General features: G+C 36.6%; 2 protein-coding genes across 3 annotated transcripts; one reads left to right on the forward strand and one right to left on the reverse strand.

Annotated features, from left to right (window-relative positions):
• Positions 1-5,765: 5,765 nt before the first annotated feature.
• LOC128227010 (serine-enriched protein-like) lies at positions 5,766-7,846 on the reverse strand. The gene is made up of 5 exons (XM_052937171.1): positions 7,762-7,846; positions 7,180-7,456; positions 6,715-6,881; positions 6,177-6,334; positions 5,766-5,894 (listed from the first exon to the last, which is right to left on the reverse strand). Exons 1-5 carry the CDS (start codon positions 7,844-7,846, stop codon positions 5,766-5,768), a joined length of 816 nt encoding a protein of 271 aa, XP_052793131.1.
• Positions 7,847-14,065: 6,219 nt separating this feature from the next.
• Positions 14,066-20,729, forward strand: LOC128237877 (delta-type opioid receptor-like). 2 transcript variants are annotated; one of them, XM_052953459.1, is made up of 3 exons: positions 14,066-14,291; positions 14,645-14,932; positions 19,399-20,729. In XM_052953459.1, exons 1-3 carry the CDS (start codon positions 14,111-14,113, stop codon positions 19,968-19,970), a joined length of 1,041 nt encoding a protein of 346 aa, XP_052809419.1. In that variant the 5' UTR covers positions 14,066-14,110; the 3' UTR covers positions 19,971-20,729. The 2 variants fall into 2 exon arrangements, with proteins under 2 accessions (XP_052809419.1, XP_052809427.1); XM_052953467.1 differs by having other exon boundaries at positions 14,095-14,183.
• The last annotated feature ends 1,331 nt before the right edge of the window (positions 20,730-22,060 follow it).

A 22,060-nucleotide genomic window follows, 5' to 3' on the forward strand; every position in this document is an offset into this window, starting at 1 on the left:
GTTAACAGCGTTGTTAACGTGATCGTTGTTAACAGGTTAATCATTACTGCTCAAAATTTAATGGACACATAATACAATTGTGATCTGCAGTGTTTCTACCAGATTTGAGACTACTGTTTCACATGTATTTGCGTGATATGAGCAGCATTAAATATCTCGCGTTTAAAAGTTAACAACGTTGTAGTTAGTGTCGTTGTTAACTTAAACAAAAATCTGATAAACCAGCCCAATATTGACTTTTTGCACTTTTCAGAGTAATGTACCAGCTAATCTACAACCACATTAAGAAATTAGAAGGAGGGCCATCCTTCGGAGTACGTCTGACGATACCTGTCCACAAGTATGACGCCGAGGTGTTCCGAATGTTGATGCAGTTTATTCACTGCGGAACCGCTACTATCACTGACCAAACTGTTACAGGTAAAGCAGCATTTTCTATAAAAAAGTGATATTTTATTTCGAAGGTCAACACCATCTCACGCTGAACGATATTTACAAAAAAAACGTTTTATTTAAACGTGTTCTTGATAGCTAAATCTCCCTTTAAAGTTGTACTCTCACAGATTGAACGTATTCACATTATGTTTTGTCTTGGAACGAGCGATTGTTTGCGAAAATTTGCGAACCAATGAGGAAAGATTGATGAAAAGGATCAGATCGCAGATTTTTATATTTAAGGTCAAAATATGATGTTTTAAGCATTTTTCTTAGCCATGTTAGAAACGGTTTAAGCCATAAAACATTAATTTTCGAACGGAAATATGAAAATCTGCGATCTGATCTTTTTCAGCAATCTTTTCTCATTGGTTCGCAGATATTAACGCAAAAAAATGCACTTTCCAAGATCAAAATAAAAAAGCTTGTAACATTTCACCCAATACTAACAGAAGTACATGATACTAGCAATCAGTTTTGCTGCGGAGTTCGGGTTTATCGTGCAAGTTTGGATTATCTGTGTAACTTAGTTGGTACAGTTCGTATCTTTTCTTCCAGGTTTGCTTTGTGGCGCGTGTCAATTCGAGCTCGGGGACTTGGAGGTGGCCTGCTGCCGCTACCTCAGAGCAAGGCTCAGTTCGGGCCACGAGGAATCTATCCTCGATGGCTCCCGAAAGTACAAACAACATCGGAAATACGCCTTCATCATGGAACAGGTAATTAAAATTGCCAGTGAGTGTACCTTTTGTTTACTTGTTTCTGTTTTATATACAGTCCAAATCCGCCATGTCGAAGTCGTTGGGACCTCGGGAAATACTTCGAGATAACGAAAATTCGATTTAACCGAAAAAAGTGTATAACTAAGGTGTTTAACTAAATTAGACACATTCGAAAAAAGTTCGACATTTCCAGAACATCGAGATAACAGAGTTCCACAAAGCGAGTTCGGACTGGACTTTGTATTGGGTCATTGCAAAATGTTTTTTATGTTTGGATTCAAATCTCAATACGAAAATCTACCTAGCTTTTCTGAAAACAATCGATTTATAGACCCCTGGGAAAAACGAATGCTAAAATAAAATGCGTGACATCCTTTGTAGATTATAAACACCAGAAATAGATATATTAACCTGGTTACTCATAATACCGGATTATATCAAATGATATCGGATAGTGCCAAATGATACCGGATAATACCGAGTAATTCCATTTCAGATCTACAAATTATTGAATCAGAGATTCCACCTTCGAAAGAGTTCCCGTACTACAAAGGCCCGAGAAACAGATGTATAAGAAATGAACTCAAGAAATAAGCAGATGTCATTTATCGACATGAGCTGTGCATAGTTTCACGTCATCATAAACATAATATATAAAATATAAACACATATATAAGCACGTAATTAAAAAGTATAACATTGCGTGTCAAGAGTGTGAAATATAATTGAATGAAAATGGGTCAAATAATTCGAATGAATTGACATAACTAGCATAGGCAGACAGTTGGTGTAAATAAAAAACATTCCAACGGAAATGGACCGACATTCAAACCATGATGGAAGATATGATAATATATATAGTGCTAAAGACCTAGTGGGATGATGGGAAGACATTCAATAGAGTAACAGAGGAAGAATGAATGATACTCATATAAGCTGTGATTTTGTTATTGTTACACGATTGTTGAAGAATTTGCTGTAATAAAATTATGATTGACTCTACAGCTTTAGCTGTGTTTGTTTAACGCCTGGCGATATACTTATTTATACTTAGGCCAACTCCTGATAGGAGATCCACCCGTGATGTAAGATCTGTGGTAAGATGGAACTAAATGATTGAGAATTTGGATCCATTCAATGTTTAGTACAATATTGCCTTAAGAAAGTTAACCCATATGTTATTAAATAATTTTAGGTTCCTCTTCGGGATATGATTCCCTGGACGTTGACGTATCTGACGTCGATTCAGATAAATGTATGATGTCACAAAAAGCATCGTGCCCGTCTAAACATAGACCCTCGTGCTCAGATGTAGGGCAACAGGTGCGAGCACACGTCAGTAGCACGAAAACCTTGTGCGAGAGTTTGAAGCTAATTCTCCACATGCCCGAGATTTGTGATGTCACTTTTTTGGTTGGGGCAGACAACACGCCTGTACATGGTGTACGCTCAATCTTGGCTACAAGAAGCACGTATGTACACATTAAATCTCATACATGACAAACATTAATATTGTAACGATACAGTTGTAGATCATATTTATAATAACACTATACATCTGAATATATTCCAAGATGGTGGACTTTAAGTTACTTAAACCTTCGCACAAATTGTGTTATATGATGAAGGAGCCATATTTATAAGATCTTTTTTCTTTGAACTTATTCGCTAAATAAACTGTGTTCCTTCCTTTTTTAAAACATAACTTTTCGTCCAAACCTTGGTATATATGCAGACAATGGGCCGATTTTCAGAACTTTTATAAAGTTAACAGCCCTGTTAACGTGATCGTTGTTAACAGTTTAATCTTTACTGCTAAAAATTTAATGGACACATAATAAACTTGTGATATGCAGTGTTTTAACCAGTGTTTTTAGCAGATTTGAGACTACTGTTTCACATGAATTTGCGTGATATGAGCAACATTAAATATCTCGCGTTTAAAAGTTAACAATGTTATCCTTAATGTCGTTGTTAACTTAAACAAAAATCTGATAAACCAGCCAAATATCGACTTTTTGCACTCTTCAGAGTTATGTACCAGCTTACCACATCAAGAAATTAGAAGGACGGCCATCCTGCGGAGTACGTGACAGGATTGAAACATTTTCTAGATGTTATTATATGAATGAATATTACGCATTCGTTGGTCAATTTGCGATCAAATAATTGCCCTTACTGAGATCTATATCGATCTTTGTTCTCGTGTAAGGGTTTTATCATGTTTAAGCCGCCACACGAATACTACGTTTAAGTTTCATTAAGTCAAATGAAGTAGTTGAGGTCTATAATTCGAATCCAAACAGTACATTCGGTTTATATTTGTAATAAATCTTCAAGCGATATTGAATTGAGGTCGTTAACTGAGTCTCGAAATGACAGCAGTATTATAAGCGACGGTCGACCTTTACTAATTTTAGCGTTTAAGGCACAGGTACATTTACAAGAAAATTGCTTTTCTCATTTTGTGTCGTTTGGGCGCTTACCTTGTGCCACTAAACAGGGTTGATATCTAATATTTTGACTATTGGGTTTGTCCCTGTAGTTTTCGTTGTACTACTGTGTCATTGATATTAACAACGTTTTGGTGGATTCCGCTTGGAGGCCATAATAAGTCATTCACCTACTTACATTGTATGAAGTTTTGTAACACATGTAAAGACCTTTTTATATTATTGGTGTGTTCAAAGATAAACATGTAGAGAAATGCGTTACACAGTATTTCAAAATTTAGGAAACATTTCGTTTCTGATATGTTATACATATTTAACTATAATAAAGCCGTTTCAATGATGAAATTTCCGTGAATACACCTTAATTTCAGACGGTCATGCTCGGACGAATGTCCAAATGTTTGTTTTTTTGTGTGTGTGTTTTTTCAGGACTGAAAATATGACTATTGTTGTGTCAATTATCCTATTACAATAATGTATGTGTTTGTCTGTCTGCTCCGTATGCGGCGTAGACTGCGCTATGTTTCATTTAAACTGGTAAACAAATACTGGAGTTATATTTGTTTAAAGTCTTCGTTCGAAGCAAAATGTTGCATTCCGACGTAGCATTTATGACGCAATTTATCACGTGGTATACACACACTGAATACCATCGTTTGTTTGGGCCTTTCTGTTACAAATAACCTGCGACGGGTATATTGCTCGGACGCTGCACAAACAGAACAAATCATTTAGAGACAATCATATTTTAATAACAGCAAATTCTTTAACAAGCATGAAACAATAACGAAACAACAAGATAATATTTAAAAATCCATTCCTCTGTCCTTTCTCGATTAAAAGTCAACCACACGCGCGGTTTGTTCATTAGCACTATAACCCATCTCCTGTGATGTTTTGAACTATGTGGTTGCTTTTCGTAGAACACCTTTCAGAACTGTTATATATGAAACATTCTTCTGATCATTACAATACCTGTATCGTTGTTTACTTCCTTGTTTCGTGGTCCTTCATGGTGCGAGAATAAGCTCATTTATTACACATGTGTTGCACGTGTCTTTTGAACGGGAGCTTAGTAGTTTACAACTGTTTCATGGTGGCGCGGGAATTAGCTCATTCCGTATACATCTGTCTCGTTGGCCTTTGTGGTGCATTCTGTACACCTCTATATTGAGGGTCTTTGTGGTGCATTATCGTAGTTAATACTTTACACCTCTGTTTTGAGGGCCTTTGTGGTGCAGGAACGTAGTTCATTCTTTACACCTCTGTTTTGAGGACCTTATGGTGCAGGAACGTAGTTCATTCTATACAACTCTGTTTTGAGGCCCTTTGCGGTGCAGGAACGTAGTTCATTCTGTTCACCTCTGTTTTGAGGGCCTTTGCGGTGCAGGAACGTAGTTCATACGTACACCTCTGTTTTGAGGGCCTTTGCGGTGCAGAAACGTAATTCATTCTGAACACCTCTGTTTTGAGGGCCTTTGCGGTGCAGAAACGTAGTTCATTCTGAACACCTCTGTTTTGAGGGCCTTTGCGGTGCAGGAACGAAGTTCATTCTTTACACCTCTGTTTTGAGGGCCTTTGCGGTGCAGGAACGTAGTTCATTCTGTACACCTCTGTTTTGAGGGCCTTTGCGGTGCAGGAACGTAGTTCATTCTGAACACCTCTGTTTTGAGGGCCTTTGCGGTGCAGGAACGTAGTTCATTCTTTACACCTCTGTTTTGAGGGCCTTTGCGGTGCAGGAACGTAGTTCATTCTGAACACCTCTGTTTTGAGGGCCTTTGCGGTGCAGAAACGTAGCATTCTTTACACCTCTGTTTTGAGGGCCTTTGCGGTGCAGGAACGTAGTTCATTCTGTTCACTTTGTTTTGAGTGCCTTTGCGGTGCCGGAACGTAGTTCATTCTGTACACCTCTGTTTTGAGGGCCTTTGCGGTGCAGGAACGTAGTTCATTCTGAACACCTCTGTTTTGAGGGCCTTTGCGGTGCAGGAACGTAGTTCATTCTTTACACCTCTGTTTTGAGGGCCTTTGCGGTGCAGGAACGTAGTTCGTTCTTTACACCTCTGTTTTGAGGGCGTTTGTGGTGCAGGAACAGGAACGTAGTTCATTCTTTAAACCTGTGTTGCATGGGCCTTTGTGGTGCAGGAACGTAGTTTTTTCTTTACACCTCTGTTTCTCGGGCCTTTGTGGCGCGAGAACTAAGCTCATTCTTCAGACCTCTGTTTTGCGGGGCATTCGTGCCGCGAGATCCCTTTCGGTCGTTGAATCTTTCATCCAGGAACTTGTAAATCTGAAACGATAATTATAAATAAAGATGTGGAATAAGAAAAATTATAAAAACAATTCTTTTTAAATCAGTAAATGTTAACGAAATCATTATGCATATTAAACACATACACAGCAATGACTTTAAGTACGCGTTGGATACATATATCTCGATAGATGTAAACATTTCAATGCGATTAAATTCTGAAACGTAACTTCATTATGGACAAATAAAGAAGCTAGAATGTGGACAACTTTCTCCAAAGCAAAAACCAAAGAAAAAAACATCAACACCAAAATCAATTACCAGTTCCATAATGAAGGCGTAATTCCGATGTTCCTTGTACTTCCTGGAGCCGGCAAGAATCGTCTCCTCTTGCCCCGAACAGAGCCTTGCTCTGAGGTAACGCCAGCAAGCGGCCTCAAGGTTTTGAAGCTCGAACTGACACGCGCCACAAATCAGACCTGGAAGAAAGATGCATACTTTAGCAACCACGTTACATAGATAATCGAAACTTGCGCGATAAACCTAACATCCGCGCTGACTGTATACATGTAATCTACTTGTGTGGTGATCGGTGAAATGTAGATTGCATTTCGAATTTATGTGTTTAAGGTTTGTTCGTAATACATCATAAATGCTTCGTCTTCCAAATCTAGATTTCGAGGCATTGCACTTTGGACAAGGGTATTTTCTCATACAAGAACGAATCGAACAAGAATGACTTACTTCAGGGAATGAAAACGTATTGTCTTTAATACTTCTAGTAAATATCGTTCAGTTTGTAAGTAAGAAGACCATGAAATAAGAGACCATTCATGTTCAATATGAGCTGCTGTTTTACCTGTAACAGTTTGATCAGTGATGGTAGCGGTCCCGCAGTGAATAAACTGTATCAACATTCGGAACACCTCGGCGTCGTACTTGTGAACAGGTATCGCCAGACGTACTCCGAATGACGACCGCCCTTCTAATGTCTTGATATGGTTAAAGATTAACTGGTACATCACCCTGAAAAGTACCATAAGTCAAAAGTGTCAAAAGAGTGAGGAACAATAGGTTCCAAATAAATTAATTTATAAAATCTTTGTAGAACAATATATGTGTTATCAAATAGCCAAGCTTGGCCAAATGCTCCGAAAACATATGGTCAATACAAGAAATACGAGATAAATAAAAGAAAATCTAATATATTTGGAATTTATAAATATAACCACTATGTTGTTATCGATATTAAGTGCTTATTATCGTACAAATGTAATTCAATTGTTTGTATGTCTGCTCATTTAAATATCTAAAATGTTCTCACTTGCTTCTTGTAGCCAAAATTGAGCGTACACCATTAACAGGCGTGTTGTCTGTTCCAACCAGAAATGTGACGTCACACATCTCGGGCATGTCGAGAATGAGCTTCAAACTCTCGTACAAGGTTTTAGTGCTGCTCACGTGTGCTCTAACTTGCTGTTCGGCATCATGGTACGTTGGTTTATGTTTAGACAGATACGATATATTTTGTGACATCATAGAATCATCTGAATCGACGTCTGATACGTCAATATCCGTAGAATCGTATCCCGATGAGGAATCTGAAAATAATCGATAATTAAAAAGGTTAACATCTGAAGGCATAATTTATGACAAAAAAAATCTATACATAGAACAATAACGTAATGTGATCTAAATAATTATATTCTGATATTTAAATTAGATTATATACTCGACATTTATTTCGATTATTACCTTTAAACAGTTTTCATTAAACTTTTTAAACATAAACATAAACATTTTGTATATTTGGTATAATTAATGTTTAAAGTACATATTTGAAATAATTTACTTTATTTAATTGATTAAAGTTTTAAAGTATCAAAAATACAAGACAGATCATTACCATCTAGAGCGTGGTCGAAGTATTCTTCACAATCTGAATTATCTTCCTGCATCAAAGGTTGAAGGTCCTGCGCTTTAGAGTCCATGATTTCCGTCACAAGTTTTCGTATTATTTGGATTATAAATGTTGTCACGGGATCAATAATATGACTTGAAGATTTGTGCTAATTCATCTATATATGTACACACAAAAATGCACACATTGTTTTGTTGTTAATTGCCAACATTTTTCATTGGTTGAGTCCGATATTTCATGAAATTGCATTGGTTGGTTGGTGCTACATGTGTGAGAGTTCAGTTTGGCATGGTGTCGATAATTGTTTTTAATTGTCCATGTATTCAACAATAGACGCACATTTTACTCAATCAACCAATGCGTGAGAAAAGGACATGTAATTATCACACTTTGCACCGTCAGAAAGATGGTCACACTAATTGCAATTGCATCAACATTAAGAGTAGACATCTACATTGTCATCATTGACATTACAATTTTAGGAGAATGTCATAAATTAGAAAAATGCGTCAAAATTAAATAATTGCCTAGTCTGTATCATTTTTCGATCAACAAAATTACGGTTTTCTGCGAAATGCGTATTTTCCCATCTCACGCTCTTGACTTACAATTGTCAGTACTTATTTGAAAATCTACATCAACAAGCTCATTAGCCTAATGTTTAAACATACACCGCGTTTAATGGCACAGGGTAAACGCCAAAGACACAAAATTCCAAAAAAAAATCACAAACAAGAAACATGGAACAACGGCACAAAACGCACACTGCACATATACTATAAAATAAAAACATAAGCGTGTGTTTATAAAGGATCGTTAGGTACCGACTTGGAACGGTCAATAAAATGTAAATTTACTGGGGGTTTTAACCAGTTTACGTACAAAAACCTCACTCTTATCTCAACCATCCTGAATAAAGAATAAATATAAAAGATAAATCTTATCAAAGTATGTTCAGGAAACTTAATAATGAAACAAATAGGTAAACCCAAAGTACTTTAATGATTAGAGATCCCAACTCTATCTGCAGACGGAGGAATACCAAAATCTCAACGTTTCCTAAAGTTCGCGTTGAACACGTATTTTTCAATTATATACATGGAGATATACTTAGCTTTTTGTAGCTTTAGCTCTATTGCTTACTCTCTAATCGTAATAAATAATTATTTATCAAGAGATACACGAATGCTATACAGTTATAACAAGCTGCCGCGCTGCTCAATCTAGTTAAAACATAATATTGACAACACAGGATATATATGCGGTCATTCTATTTTAAAATTACAAGAGACTATAAAACTTTTAAATAACATTCACAGTGTGCAACCTGCTTCTGGTATATGAATGCTATACAGTTATCATAAGTACCAGCTCTGATTTATTGCGGAATCGGCAGAGATTTACGTATGTTATAAATTTATAACAAGTTGCATAATACAGTCCATGCACATATGATTTAAAATACAATCAGCTTCAAGAAACCAATAAATTCACAACCGTTTGTTTTAATATGCATTATAACAATATTTCCATCTTTCTACGAAGACCAAAACGATAGATTATAGTCGTCGCGTAAATTAGCAATTAGTGCAGGGGTGGGGGGGTGGGGGGGGGTAAGATTGAACTAAATAGTCTCCAACGCTTGTCAAGGCTCACATCTCAGTCCACCCGTGATGTCAGTGTTGTGATAAGATGGAACATAATGTTCCCGTACGCCTGTCTAACCTACCCCTCAAGTAACCCGTAATGTCAGTCTGGTGGCTAGATGGAAATGAATGTTCCTGCACGCCTGTCCAGTCTTACCCCTCAGTCAACCCGAGATGTCAGTGTTGTGATAAGATGGAAATGAATGTTCCTGCACGCCTGTCCAGTCTCACCCCTCAGTCCACCCGTGATGTCAGTGTTGTGGTAAGATGGAACTAATTGTTCTCGCACGCTTGTCCAGTCCCACCCCTCAGTGATGTCAGTCAAGTGGTTAGATAGAACTCAATATTCTCGCGCGTATGTCCAGTACCGCCCTCAGTCCATCCGTGATGTCATTGCTGTGATAACATGAAACTAAATATTCTCGCACGCCTGTCCAGTCTCACCCCTCAGTCCAACCGTGATGACAGCGCTGAGGTGAGTTGAAACTAAATGTTCTCGCACGCATGTCCAGTCTCACTCCCCAGTCCATCCGTGATGTCGGTGCTGGGGGGGGGGGGAGATGGAACTAAATGTTCTCGAATGCCTGTCCAGTCTCACCCCTCAGTCAACCCGTGATGTCAGTGTCGCAGTAAGATGGACCTAAAGGTTCTCGCACGCCTGTCCAATCTCATCCCTCAGTCCACCGTGATGTATGTGGTGCTGTGGTTAGATGGAACTAAATGTTCTTGCTCGCCTGTCCAGTCTCAACCCTCAGTCCACCCGTGATGTCAGTTCTGTGTTAAGATGGAACCAAATGTTCTCGCACGCCTGTCCAGTCTCACACCTTAGTCCACCCGTGATGTCCGTGCAGTGGTTAGATGGGACGAAATGTTCTCGCACGCATGTCCAGTCTCAGCCCTCACATTAATTGAAATAAAAAGTAATCTAGGACGATTTTAGGAGGCGAGCGCCTGGTGTGACTCCACCCTCCCCCACCCTGATTCTGCTAGTTTAAAAGGTTATTTTTTATATATTTCTTGTGAGACTAAAAGGTCGAAGGTACATAACTATAACTTAAAATAGTCATGGTCATAACGTTGTTTGTTGTTATGGCTGTTTCTTTATTTTTTTGTTTGATTGTTGTTTGTTTTTTTTCTTTTTTAAAGGAGCTTAGATGTCACGTCAAACAGTAAAAGCGCGAAACATTATTTTTCATGGATCATAAATGACAAGTCGATCATTCAAACTTGGCGTATTTTTTTTATTACGACATTTACCTAAAATTGTACTCGCAAAGATGACATAAAAAAGATATGTAGATGTCTACTTTCAATGTTGATGTAACTGCTATTTGTGTGACCATCCTCCTACTGTACAAGGTGTGAAAAATACATGCTCTTTTCTCACGCATTGTTTGATTAAGTAAATTGTGCGTCTATCATTTCATTGATGGCAATTAAAAACAATTATCGACACAATGCCAAACTAAAATTTCGCACATTCAGCACCGACCAAACAATGAAATTGCCTAGGGTATCAGATCCGTTCATTCATCAGCATTTTGGTATATATATTACAGATGTTTTTTACAAAAAAACTACAAAACTTCTATTGATCACAAAATACATTTTTAAATAAAAAGAAGAAAAACCTATAGCTGAAAACATGAAATATATTGTAGATGACCTTCAACCTTTGATGGAGGAAGATAATTCAGATTGTGAGGAATATTTCAACCACTCTCTAGATGGTAGTTATCTTTCTTGTATTTTCTCTACAGTATTTACTGAATGATTCACTAAAGCTTAAGCATGCGGCTTGCCGAATATGCAAAGTTAAGTAAGTTATGAAAAGTTTTATGTGATTTTGTTATAAGTTAATAATCAAGTTTTAAGAAGACAATGTTTAGCATAGAAATTCCATAACAATATATATCAGAATATATTTATTATGATCACAAAACATTATTGTTAAATGTATTGATTGAGAATTTAGATCCATTCAATGTTTAGTACAATATTGCCATTAGGAAGTTAACCCAAATGTTATTAAATAATTTTAGATTCCTCTTCGGGATATGATTCCACGAACGTTGACGTGTCAGACATCGATTCAGATAAATGTATGATGTCACAAAAAGCATCGTGCCCGTCTAAACATAGACCCTCGTGCTCAGATGAAGGGCAACAGGTGCGAGCACGCGTCAGCAGCACGAAAACCTTGTGTGAGAGTTTGAAGCTAATTCTCGATATGCCCGAGATGTGTGACGTCACATTTTTGGTTGGGGCAGACAACACGCCTGTACATGATGTACGCTCAATCTTGGCTACAGGAAGCACGTATGTACACATTAAATCTCATACATCACAAACATTAATATTGTAACGATACAGTTGAAGATCATATTTATAATAACACTATACATCTGAATATATTCCAAGATGGTGGACTTTAAGTTACTTTAACCTTCGCACAAATTGTGTAATATGATGAAGGAGCCATATTTATGAGATCTTTTTTCTTTGAATTTATTTGCTAAATAAACTGTGTTCCTTCCTTTTTTCAAAAATATGAAGTCCTATGTCTGTCGCGTTTTGGAGTTTAAGTTTGTCTTCAATAAAGGACAATACTTTACGCTCACCATTTTCATCATCGTTCTCCGGGATGTTATAAAACATTAAATTGTCTCTCATGCAACGGCATCTGAGATCTTGAATATCGTCTTTCAACTCTTGCTCTTTCTTTTCATGTGTACTTTCTACACTTTTCATTTTCTGTATTAGAGAATCAAGCTCTTTCTGCTGTCTATCAATTTTCTCAATGGATGAGCTGTCAAATTGGCGACTTTGTTCAATATCTTGGACTTTGGTGTCAATGCTGCTGATCCGTGTCTCCATTGATTGCATTTTTACCGTAATATTGTTTATTGACGATTGAATTGAGTCAAGCTGAATGAGTTTTTTGTCCATAATGTCAAGTCTATTTATAATGCGTGAGAACATGTCGTTGGTTACCTGTGCAACTGGAGATGACTGGTTGGGTGTGGTCGGGGTCATATTAAGCCCCCTTGGGCCCCAGGGGTCCAATATGTGTACTGTCCATCATTCATATTTATACCTTGGATATAGGGACCCGGGGATAGTTGAAACTGGGAGTTACTTCCAGATATTTGTCCGTTCATTGTATCAAAATCACAACAATGACCACCTGTTTCTTTTTCCCGCCTCTTACCTGGTGTCCGAATATGGCTTTCATTTGGCGACGATTTCGGTCGATTCCTTTTCCCTTTTCGGTTTGGCATTTAGACACAGTTTAAGACATTACACATCCAGACATTTTACAATAAAAATCCGTCAATCAACACACTACAACTTATATAATCCATTATATTCCATTTATTTTCTCCCTCTTCAATTTTTCCACCTATATTCTTGCGCATGCGTACTCGTCTCGTTATATCGATGTACTAGTTTTCAAAAATGCAGTGTGTGAAGATAAATCTTTGAAGTTGAATACTCGAGGTTGGTATACAATATTGGTCTTAATTGGATCTTAAAACGATGTAGCTAATCCGCTAATAACTTGTTATTAATAATTGACCAATAGATTGAATGAATTCAATGAGGAATGACCCTAAAATTAACTTAAGTTTCATATTGAATATTCATAGCTTAGGTTTTTCTATACTTACACTGTGGACACTGAAAGATTAACAAACAGAGATAATATGCACAAGCTGCATATCCACGAAACCACATTATTGAATGCATTGTATTTTAAAAATAGCTACAAATACATAAACCCGCATACTGCAAACAATGTTCTCCCAGCAAAGTTTCTCCACAAATGTACATGTGTACCCACAACAGTATGAAAAGTATGGTTCACTTACACATTCACATTTACAAAAGGTAAGCATCTTTTCTGCCGATAAAAGAATGTGGGCAACGTAAACTATAGTGGAAATCATTACCAATTTCTTGCACATGCTTTGCACATCTGTAGTCCACATCTGTCTGCAGGCCTCCATTGAAATATTATCAATGTCACAAGAGTTAATTGACACGAACATGTCAGGGTAATCGAGTTCTTTTTCTTTCAAGTCCTAGTCATCGTTTGCATATGTTCATAGACATACTCGACTGTGTCAAGCTTACTTTTGTGATTTGTTTTGTGAAACATTTTGCAGAAAAAGAATGGTAACAGCATAGTATGTTGTCTTTATCAAAATGCTTCAATTTCGTGTTATTTTATAATCTGCCGACATACATGTAAATCAACACAACCTTAATTAAATTATATGGATACTCGAGTATCCACTTACGACTACCATAGCTTAATTATACACGAGGATTTTAATTATTTGAAGTTATTCAAACATTAACAAACCGATATAAACTAAGGTTGGGCTTTACGGAAATTACACTCCACTGTCTAATTGTTTTTGATTACTGATACATACAACGACCGATCTAATGGTTGTTGGAAATGTAATTCTAATGTCAAACAAGGATGCATATGGTCTACCAAGGATGCAGATGCTGTTATCCTCAGTTGTTCAAGCGTCTTAAAAACACAATATCCTGTAACTTGCTATCGCGAAGGAAATGCCATTTTCCGGTGTGATACAAGTGACTGCAACATACGCAAACAGTTCCGCTTAGTTTATTTAGAAAACAACAGTAACTAAGTGTCAATCCGAGCAGAAATGAATTCCACTGGAGATTACGAATACTATGAGTATATATATTACGGAACAAATGACAATAGTCATAACAAAGGTAATGAGCTTTCGAAATGGGTAAAAATAACAAGCGCATTTCTGATGTTGCCGATAATCGTGCTTGGTGTTTTGGGGAACCTTCTGACACTTCTCGTCTTTTTAACAAGTAAGTGTGTCTTTGTTTCTTTTAAGTAGTAACGGTTTAGAAACCCGTATCCAGACGGTCCCTTTCCGTCCTTTTCCTTTTTCACCTTTGCCAGAAAGAGAAGTGCTTATGAACGCATAACAAGCCAAAGGCAACATAGGCTTATTAATCAAACACAACAATATTGTAAAGCTTACTGTATTGCTCGTTGGAAAAAAGTTTTGTCGAAAAGTATATGTTTTAACATGTAAATTCTGGTAATTTGTGACCATAAGGGTGAGCGAGGTAATTAGTTTTGACCGCTCCGTGGTCATGCTCGTATTACGATTAATACTATTCGCTCACATCATATTAATTGTATTTTTTTATTCCAGGGGAGCGTCGGAAAAGCTCTATCGGCATTTACCTCTCGGCATTGGCCATTGCGGACATACTTGTTTTGACACTTCCAGGGATGGAGTTTTGGCTTATAACTGTTCACCATAAATACATCCGAGACAGTTCCGATTTATTGTGTAAACTATTCAGCTTCGTTACTCCTGCGCTAGCATGCTTATCCGCCTGGATACTGGTTGCCTTGTCAATTGAGCGTATGCTGAGAGTATGCGCACCACTCAAAATGAACGTTTTGTCAAAACCAAAACACGCCATTTTCGCTGTTGGTAAGTCTGTCGACATTTTATAAAAGTTCAGCATCGTGTGACGTTATCAACATATAGTTTTGCACTATATATATTCACCCTTAGGCCTTTTTTTTAATTATATGTTTTACGAACGGCCAGAGTTGTGAAGTGTCGGAGGAGGAGGAAATAAAAATAAAAATAAAATTACATTTCTGGAATTTTATTTTTTGGTCGGGAAAAAAACTCACAGAAAACCAAAAGCTATGATGTATTCTCTATGACTTTCTATTTTAATGTCAAGTCAATATGTAAGTGTGCACATTTTTTTTGCTTTATCTGACAAGTTCACTTCATATTTTCATTAATCACTCTTTATACTTTGTAAATGCAGGTTATAATAGACAAGTGATATAATAATAATCAATTATTTTCGGTAAATCTATTTGCCATTTTGAGTTTAAGGAATCGGCTATCACTTCACTGTGTTGTCTTGGCTGCAAATTGTCTGATACCAATTCACCAACCATGTCATTGTTACAGTAAGCAAAAGAGCTTTTTTGTTTCCTTCTATACAGGGAATATTTATCCGCCAGGAACTAGCGATCCAGGAACTTGTAAATCAACTGATTAATAGCTGTCTGATAAAACAAAAGCTGTCTATCCAACAGTGATTCAAAAATTACTAGTTGTCCATCACACATTCTGTCCAACAAGCAGTCCAAACAACACTGGTGGTCCAACCAACACTTCCGGTCCATCCATTTATAGTAACTGTAGTTCAACCAACACGTATGGTCCATCCAATATAGCGGTCCAGTAAGCAATAGATGCCCAACCAACAATAGAGTTTCAACAGGCACTAGCTTACATCATGTTGCTACCAATCTAGCAGCCCAACCGATTGTAGTGATGTTCTACATTGAAAGTGATGGTCTCAGTAGATAACATCAGCATATTTGAATCATATCTGTAAAGAAAAGTATTATAACACATAGAGCAGTATAAATAACATAATTTATATTGATGATAATTTATATATGTTCATTCATAAGACTATTTAATAGTTATACTGTACCTGGTAATATACATACAGATTCCTCATTATAGATTATCATAATTACATGTCAGATAGTAAAACAGCTTAATGTATTATTTGTGTTAATTTTCAAAACAAAGGTTTTAAAATAGATGATATTTTTTGTTATTAATTATACTCCAATAAGAATAGTAACCGCAGTCTTTTCTGAACCATCTCATCTACCCCACCCACCAGAACTAAACTGTCCAGGTAAACAGTCAAGCGATTTATAGCTCATGACATTCAAATTATATCACAATAATGTAATATTAACTCATTTAAATGACAAATCTAATAAAAATAAACAAATAATAACAAACCTGGAACGATAATTAGTCCATATTTATCGCTGTTATAACCCGGAAGTCACTCTGCCACAAAGGATTATCCGGGTGAGCTAAAACCCGGTACCAGGTATCGATATCGAGAAAAGCCGTTATCACAGTTTATGATACCGGATTATGTTGATACTGTGTTATTTAAAGTATGCATTGGTTGTCAAAAAGCAATTAATAACGGACCGTGGATACTTGAAATTATCATCTGATATTAACCCTGATATTAACATAATTCGGTATCAGAAAGTGATACCGGATACCGGGGGATACCAGGTACCGGATACCAGGTTTTTAGCACCAGCCTGCAAATCCGATGAATGTTTTTCATTGGCTTAAACTTTTTCAGATGTTTACACCAATGTTTTTACAACTATTGCGATGTCCTCTGCTTTTAATGATTTGCCGCGATAAAGTTTCATCGGCGGAAATAAAAAAAAAAACGAAATCACAATTTTATTTTTATTTCAAAAATTAGTTTTTTTGAGCGGCGGTGTTCGTAAAACATAGAATCAAATTAAAAAGGCCATACGTAATTTACATATTACAATAATATTGTAATATGTAAATGGCATTAACCGCAATGCATTACAATATATATATTTACCAAATAGAAGCTACATTATATAAAGCAAACATGTGATCATAACAGGCGATATTGCATATCATCGCTTAAGAAATATAACATTTTGACGGCATTTTGGCTACGTCATTTAAAAGAATTTTAACCAAATTCCCGCGACGGACCCTGATTCCTCCTTAAATTAGCCTCTGAAATTGGGCGAAACATTTTGAACAATCAAAACACAAACTCGAAAAATTTCAATTGAACTGCTTTCATATTTGTAAAAAAATGCGAAATCGTAAACTCCCTGTTTCATGACGTTATTAGATAACGGAGGGGTTTTCTGTAGGACAATCAGCCTCGTTCTGAGAACGACCTTAATATAACTATGCAAAACATAATCAACTTGGAACCTAGTTAAATAATAGAACGCAAACAAACATTTATTTTGACTCATCTATTGTACAACAATGCAGGAAATAAATCCTAAAACGCTATACCAAACAGTTACATTTAAAAGCACGGACGATATATTGAAACACGGAGAACAGTTTGTGACACGTACATATAAGTAGCACATTGTATTCCAATCGTCACGGCGAATTAAAATATATTGCACAACTTAATTGGAAGCCAAAACAAAAATTTGGTGTGTGATGCACCAGTCAATTGTTACCCCAGGTCCGGGTGTATACGGGGGATAGCCGGGGAAAAGGGCCGGGGGGGGGGGGGGTGCGTGGTTACAATTGACTGGCGCATAAGCCGATTCCCCTTGTCCTTAATAAGATTGGTCATTTGAATTTCACCAAACATATTTGAAACTTGTTTGATGTCTCTTGTCTAATAGTTAGTTATTGTCAAATTACTGGAACAGTTTAAAGTATCCGACAATATACCCTAATTGACATATGACGCGTGTGCAGTCTATTGTCATCGAATTCACGCCTCTGACATTAGGGATCATTTGTTGTAAAAACAAGACAAACGTATTTTATACACAACAACACAAATGTAGGCAAAAAGGACATCGAATATTCGAATCCGATTTTGACATTCAAATACCAAACGTTCGGTCGAATATTCGAATACTCGAATATCCGTTTGGGCCCCAAAATATATAATCCACAAATTCATATCAATAACGCAATCATACAAGAAGTAGGTGTCATTCCATCATTGTCTGGAACTTGGCAAGAACACACTTCCATTATTGTAGATAAGGCATGGAAACGCATGAATTCACTACGAAATTTTAAGTTCAATCTGACATTTTCTGAAATTATGTTCAAAGCCTATTCGCCAAATGCTTGAGTACACTGATTCTGTCTTGGATAGTATAACAATCAAGATGAAATGCCATAAAAAGAAGCTTGTTTAAAAACTGGCTCGACTTGGCTGGCATCATAAGAAAAATTATATGCTGATTCATGCCTTGAGCAATTCAAATCGATACGTAAAAACAGTACCTGTGTCTCTTCTACAAAATGCATAATTTTATGAGACCATCCTATCTTTCAAGTTGAATGCCTTCATCAGTTGCAGAAACTACGTCAAATAGTCTCAGAAACTCTTCGCCGTTGTAGAACCTCCATTGCAAATTGCAACACTTCTCGCAAACGTTTTTACCATCATAAATATCTCTCTGTAATCATCATCTAAGCGTTAAATAAACATGCCCGTGAAGTACCTTCTCACTATTACCTAGGGTCTAGGGTCAACGACATCCACCATGCTCGCCTTTAAATGCATTGTAGCGTTCATTATGATCGTCTCTTTTCTAAGAATATCGTTGAAAGTCCCTTGTGTACATGTGGAGAGATAGAAGACACTTACCACTTTTTTCACATGTCCATTATATAGTAAACAAAGAATGGACTTTTTTATCTTATATCATTAGGAGACAACTATTATACCTCAAGTATCGACAAGCATATCATTCACCAAGTACAAAAGTTTTCGCTACCACCAAACGTTTTACAAACTAATTTCAATATCGAACAAACTCACTTCTCCTTCCCTCAAATCCTTTTTCCGTTCTATTTAACTGATATTGTTCTTTTATTCGCACTACACAATGCCAAACTATTCTTTAAGTTTATGTATATAGAAATACGTCAATTCTGATATTTCACACCACATGTTAAATTTTCTAATGACATACAGAAGAGATACTTTGAAAAACATGTACGCTTACTTCTCTTTTCTGTAAATATGTACTTTTAGTAGGACTGATTATCATACCTCATAGCTACAAATATTGACCTTTCATTTTTACTTTCTGATGATCTGTTTACTTGCTTTTATATGCGTTTTGAAAAAAAATATGTTATCAGAAAATACTCGTTAAACCAAGTAGAATTATCTCTACAAATAAATTTCCTGTTTTTTCGATTTTGAATTTCTGACATATGTTTAACTTTTTCTTTTATTGTTCATGATTACAAATCAAATTTTATAACGAAACTTCTAGTCTATTATTTAATTTTAATTTTCAAAGCAAAATTGAATTCGGTTTATTTTATTTCAGCGGCTGTGACTGTGACAGTATCTGCCATCTTCCTTCCGTTGATATCCGGAAGTAGCCTTGAGAAATTTGGTAATATGTCGATTTGTCTTTATATTGATGAATCGATATTTACCCCGGAAGCTTTTACCGCCCTGGACATGACGTTCTTATTCGCAGCCCCGTTTTTGATAATGCTTATAAACAACAGCATAATTCTTGTAAAAGTGGCTGGGTGTGTGGAGCGATATTGCGGAAAATCCAGAGAAAGCAATACAGTTAGAAACTCGCCCCGACACCAAAGAATGCTGAAAACAATAACACGCCGAGTGATTCTACTTTGTGTCACCTATATGACGTGTAATGCCCCTTTAATGATACTAAATGCAATCGGGTCGTCTACGAATTATGACCAGCTTAGCCCTTTATTTCATAACCTCAACTTCATGTTTCATATTCTCTTGTACCTGAACAATAGTATCAATTTTCTATTGTATTGCTTGATAGGTTCATCGTTTCGAAATGACTGCCTGAAAATGATGTCGAGTTTCATGCGAAAATTATGTGCACTGTGTCATATCGGTACATATAAATGATTCTTATAATATCCGTTTCAATTCGTTGTTAACGTTCAATTACAATTTCAGAGAACATGAGCAATGCATAGCTATTGACGCACGTGAACCGTTGCCGTATACAGTCAAAACTTGCTATGTCGGAGTCGTTGGGACCTTTAGATATAACCGTTATTCAAAAATTGTATAACTAAACCAAATAGAATAAAATAGTTCGACATAACCTGAACATCGAGATAACAGAGTTCGACATAACGAGTTTCGACTGTATATGAAAATATTTTGGTGGTAAAATGTCTCCATTTCGACAGTTGCAAAGTGTTATTACATACGTTGTTATGTATTTTATAAGGTCATATGAATTCTATGTTTAGAGTGAGATAGTTTAACTACTGATTGTCGTGTCTTTTTAAAGTATTCACAATATAATGGATAATTTTTGGAGAATTAGAGTATTTAAGCTATGTTTATACAAAGCTTTGTTTGCTATACATATTTAAATGTTAGTTTTAGCGTATTGCACTATTTGATAGTCAGGTAAATATAAGACGTCCCTTTGAAATATATGAAATATACTACATGTATCTTCCTCTCATACGGGAATTTTTATTGTAAGGACTTCATTTAAAAGCCCTTTCACGGTTCACATATACACTAAATGGGGGCTTCGTCTTTTAAATGTCATTATGATGGACTTCAAAATGTTCGTTTTTAAATGTTGGGAACCAGAAAAAGCTTGCCCCATCTTACTCATATATAGCGCCTGCCAGCGGGTGAAAAACAACGGCTACAAAGTACTTAACGCCAGCTGTAGTGAAAGATAAATAAACAAATGACGATCATGTGTTTATTTATCTTTCACTACAGCTGGCGTTAAGTACTTTGTGGCGGTTGTTTTTCACCTCGCTGGCACGCGCCATATATGAGTAAGATGGGGCAAGCTTTTTTTGGTTCCCAACATTTAACAATCTGATATTCAAAGACAAACACACATGCTTCCAAACTGAACCTGTTTTGTTTTATAAACAAATAAAAACGACAAAATACAAAAACTGTGAAACTTATCTCTCCTGCTATGGACTCTTATAATTACTGTATGTATACCCGTCGTTGATATAGCTAGACCGATGACTCTGATACAGGGATGTTTAGACTGCTCGGGTGTTGGGATGCTGGGATTGTATATCCCGCAAATATAGGTAACGAGAGGATCGAAAGGCGTCCCACATCCGGTTATGGTGAATGATAGCGTATTACTAAGTTCTCAACAATGGTAACTTAGTTGCGTTGGTCGACAATACCAAAAATGGTAATGTTCAAAAATGGTTACTTTGATGCGATGGTCGACACAACCAGGAATGGTGATGTTCATCAATGGTCACTTAGTTGCGTTGGTCGAAAATACCAGGATTTTTTTGTTCATCAATGGTCACTTAGTTGTGTTGGTCGACAATTCCAGAAATGGAAATGTTCAACAAAGGTCACTTAGTTGCGTTGGTAGACAAAACCAGGATTGGTAATGTTCAACAATGGTCACTTAGTTGCGTTGATCGACAATATCAGGATTGGTAATGTTCAACAAAGGTCACTTAGTTGCGTTGGTCGACAATACCAGGATTTCTAATGTTCAACAAAGGTTACCTAGTTGCGTTGGTCGACAATACCAGGATTGGTAATGTTCAACAATGGTCACTTAGTTGCGTTGGTCGACAATACCATGATTGGTAATGTTCAACAAAGGTCACTTAGTTGCGTTGGTCGACAATACCAGGATTGGTAATGTTCAACAAAGGTCACTTAGTTGCGTTGGTCGACAATACCAGGATTGGTAATATTCAACAAAGGTCACTTAGTTGCGTTGGTCGACAGTACCAGGATTGGTAATGTTCAACAAAGGTTACTTAATTGCGTTGGTCGACAATACCAGGATTGGTAATATTCAACAAAGGTCACTTAGTTATGTTGGTCGACAATACCAGGATTGGTAATATTCAACAAAGGTCACTTAGTTATGTTGGTCGACAATTCCAGGATTGGTAATGTTCAACAAAGGTCACTTATTTGCGTTGGTAGACAATACCATGATTGGTAATGTTCAACAAAGGTCACTT

The sequence above is a fragment of the Mya arenaria genome, chromosome 1 (assembly GCF_026914265.1).
Source record: "Mya arenaria isolate MELC-2E11 chromosome 1, ASM2691426v1".
NCBI lineage: Eukaryota > Metazoa > Mollusca > Bivalvia > Myida > Myidae > Mya > Mya arenaria.

Excerpts from the sequence above, each read along its gene's own strand:
- LOC128227010 (XM_052937171.1), bottom strand. The coding sequence starts at position 7,846 with ATGGACTCTAAAGCGCAGGACCTTCAACCTTTGATGCAGGAAGATAAT. Across the intron at positions 7,457-7,761 it reads CTTCGACCACGCTCTAGATG|ATTCCTCATCGGGATACGAT; the intron begins GTAATGATCTGT and ends GATTATTTTCAG. Across the intron at positions 6,335-6,714 it reads CACTGATCAAACTGTTACAG|GTCTGATTTGTGGCGCGTGT; the intron begins GTAAAACAGCAG and ends TCTTTCTTCCAG.
- LOC128237877 (XM_052953459.1), top strand. The coding sequence starts at position 14,111 with ATGAATTCCACTGGAGATTACGAATACTATGAGTATATATATTACGGA. Across the intron at positions 14,292-14,644 it reads ACTTCTCGTCTTTTTAACAA|GGGAGCGTCGGAAAAGCTCT; the intron begins GTAAGTGTGTCT and ends TTTTTATTCCAG. Across the intron at positions 14,933-19,398 it reads ACACGCCATTTTCGCTGTTG|CGGCTGTGACTGTGACAGTA; the intron begins GTAAGTCTGTCG and ends ATTTTATTTCAG.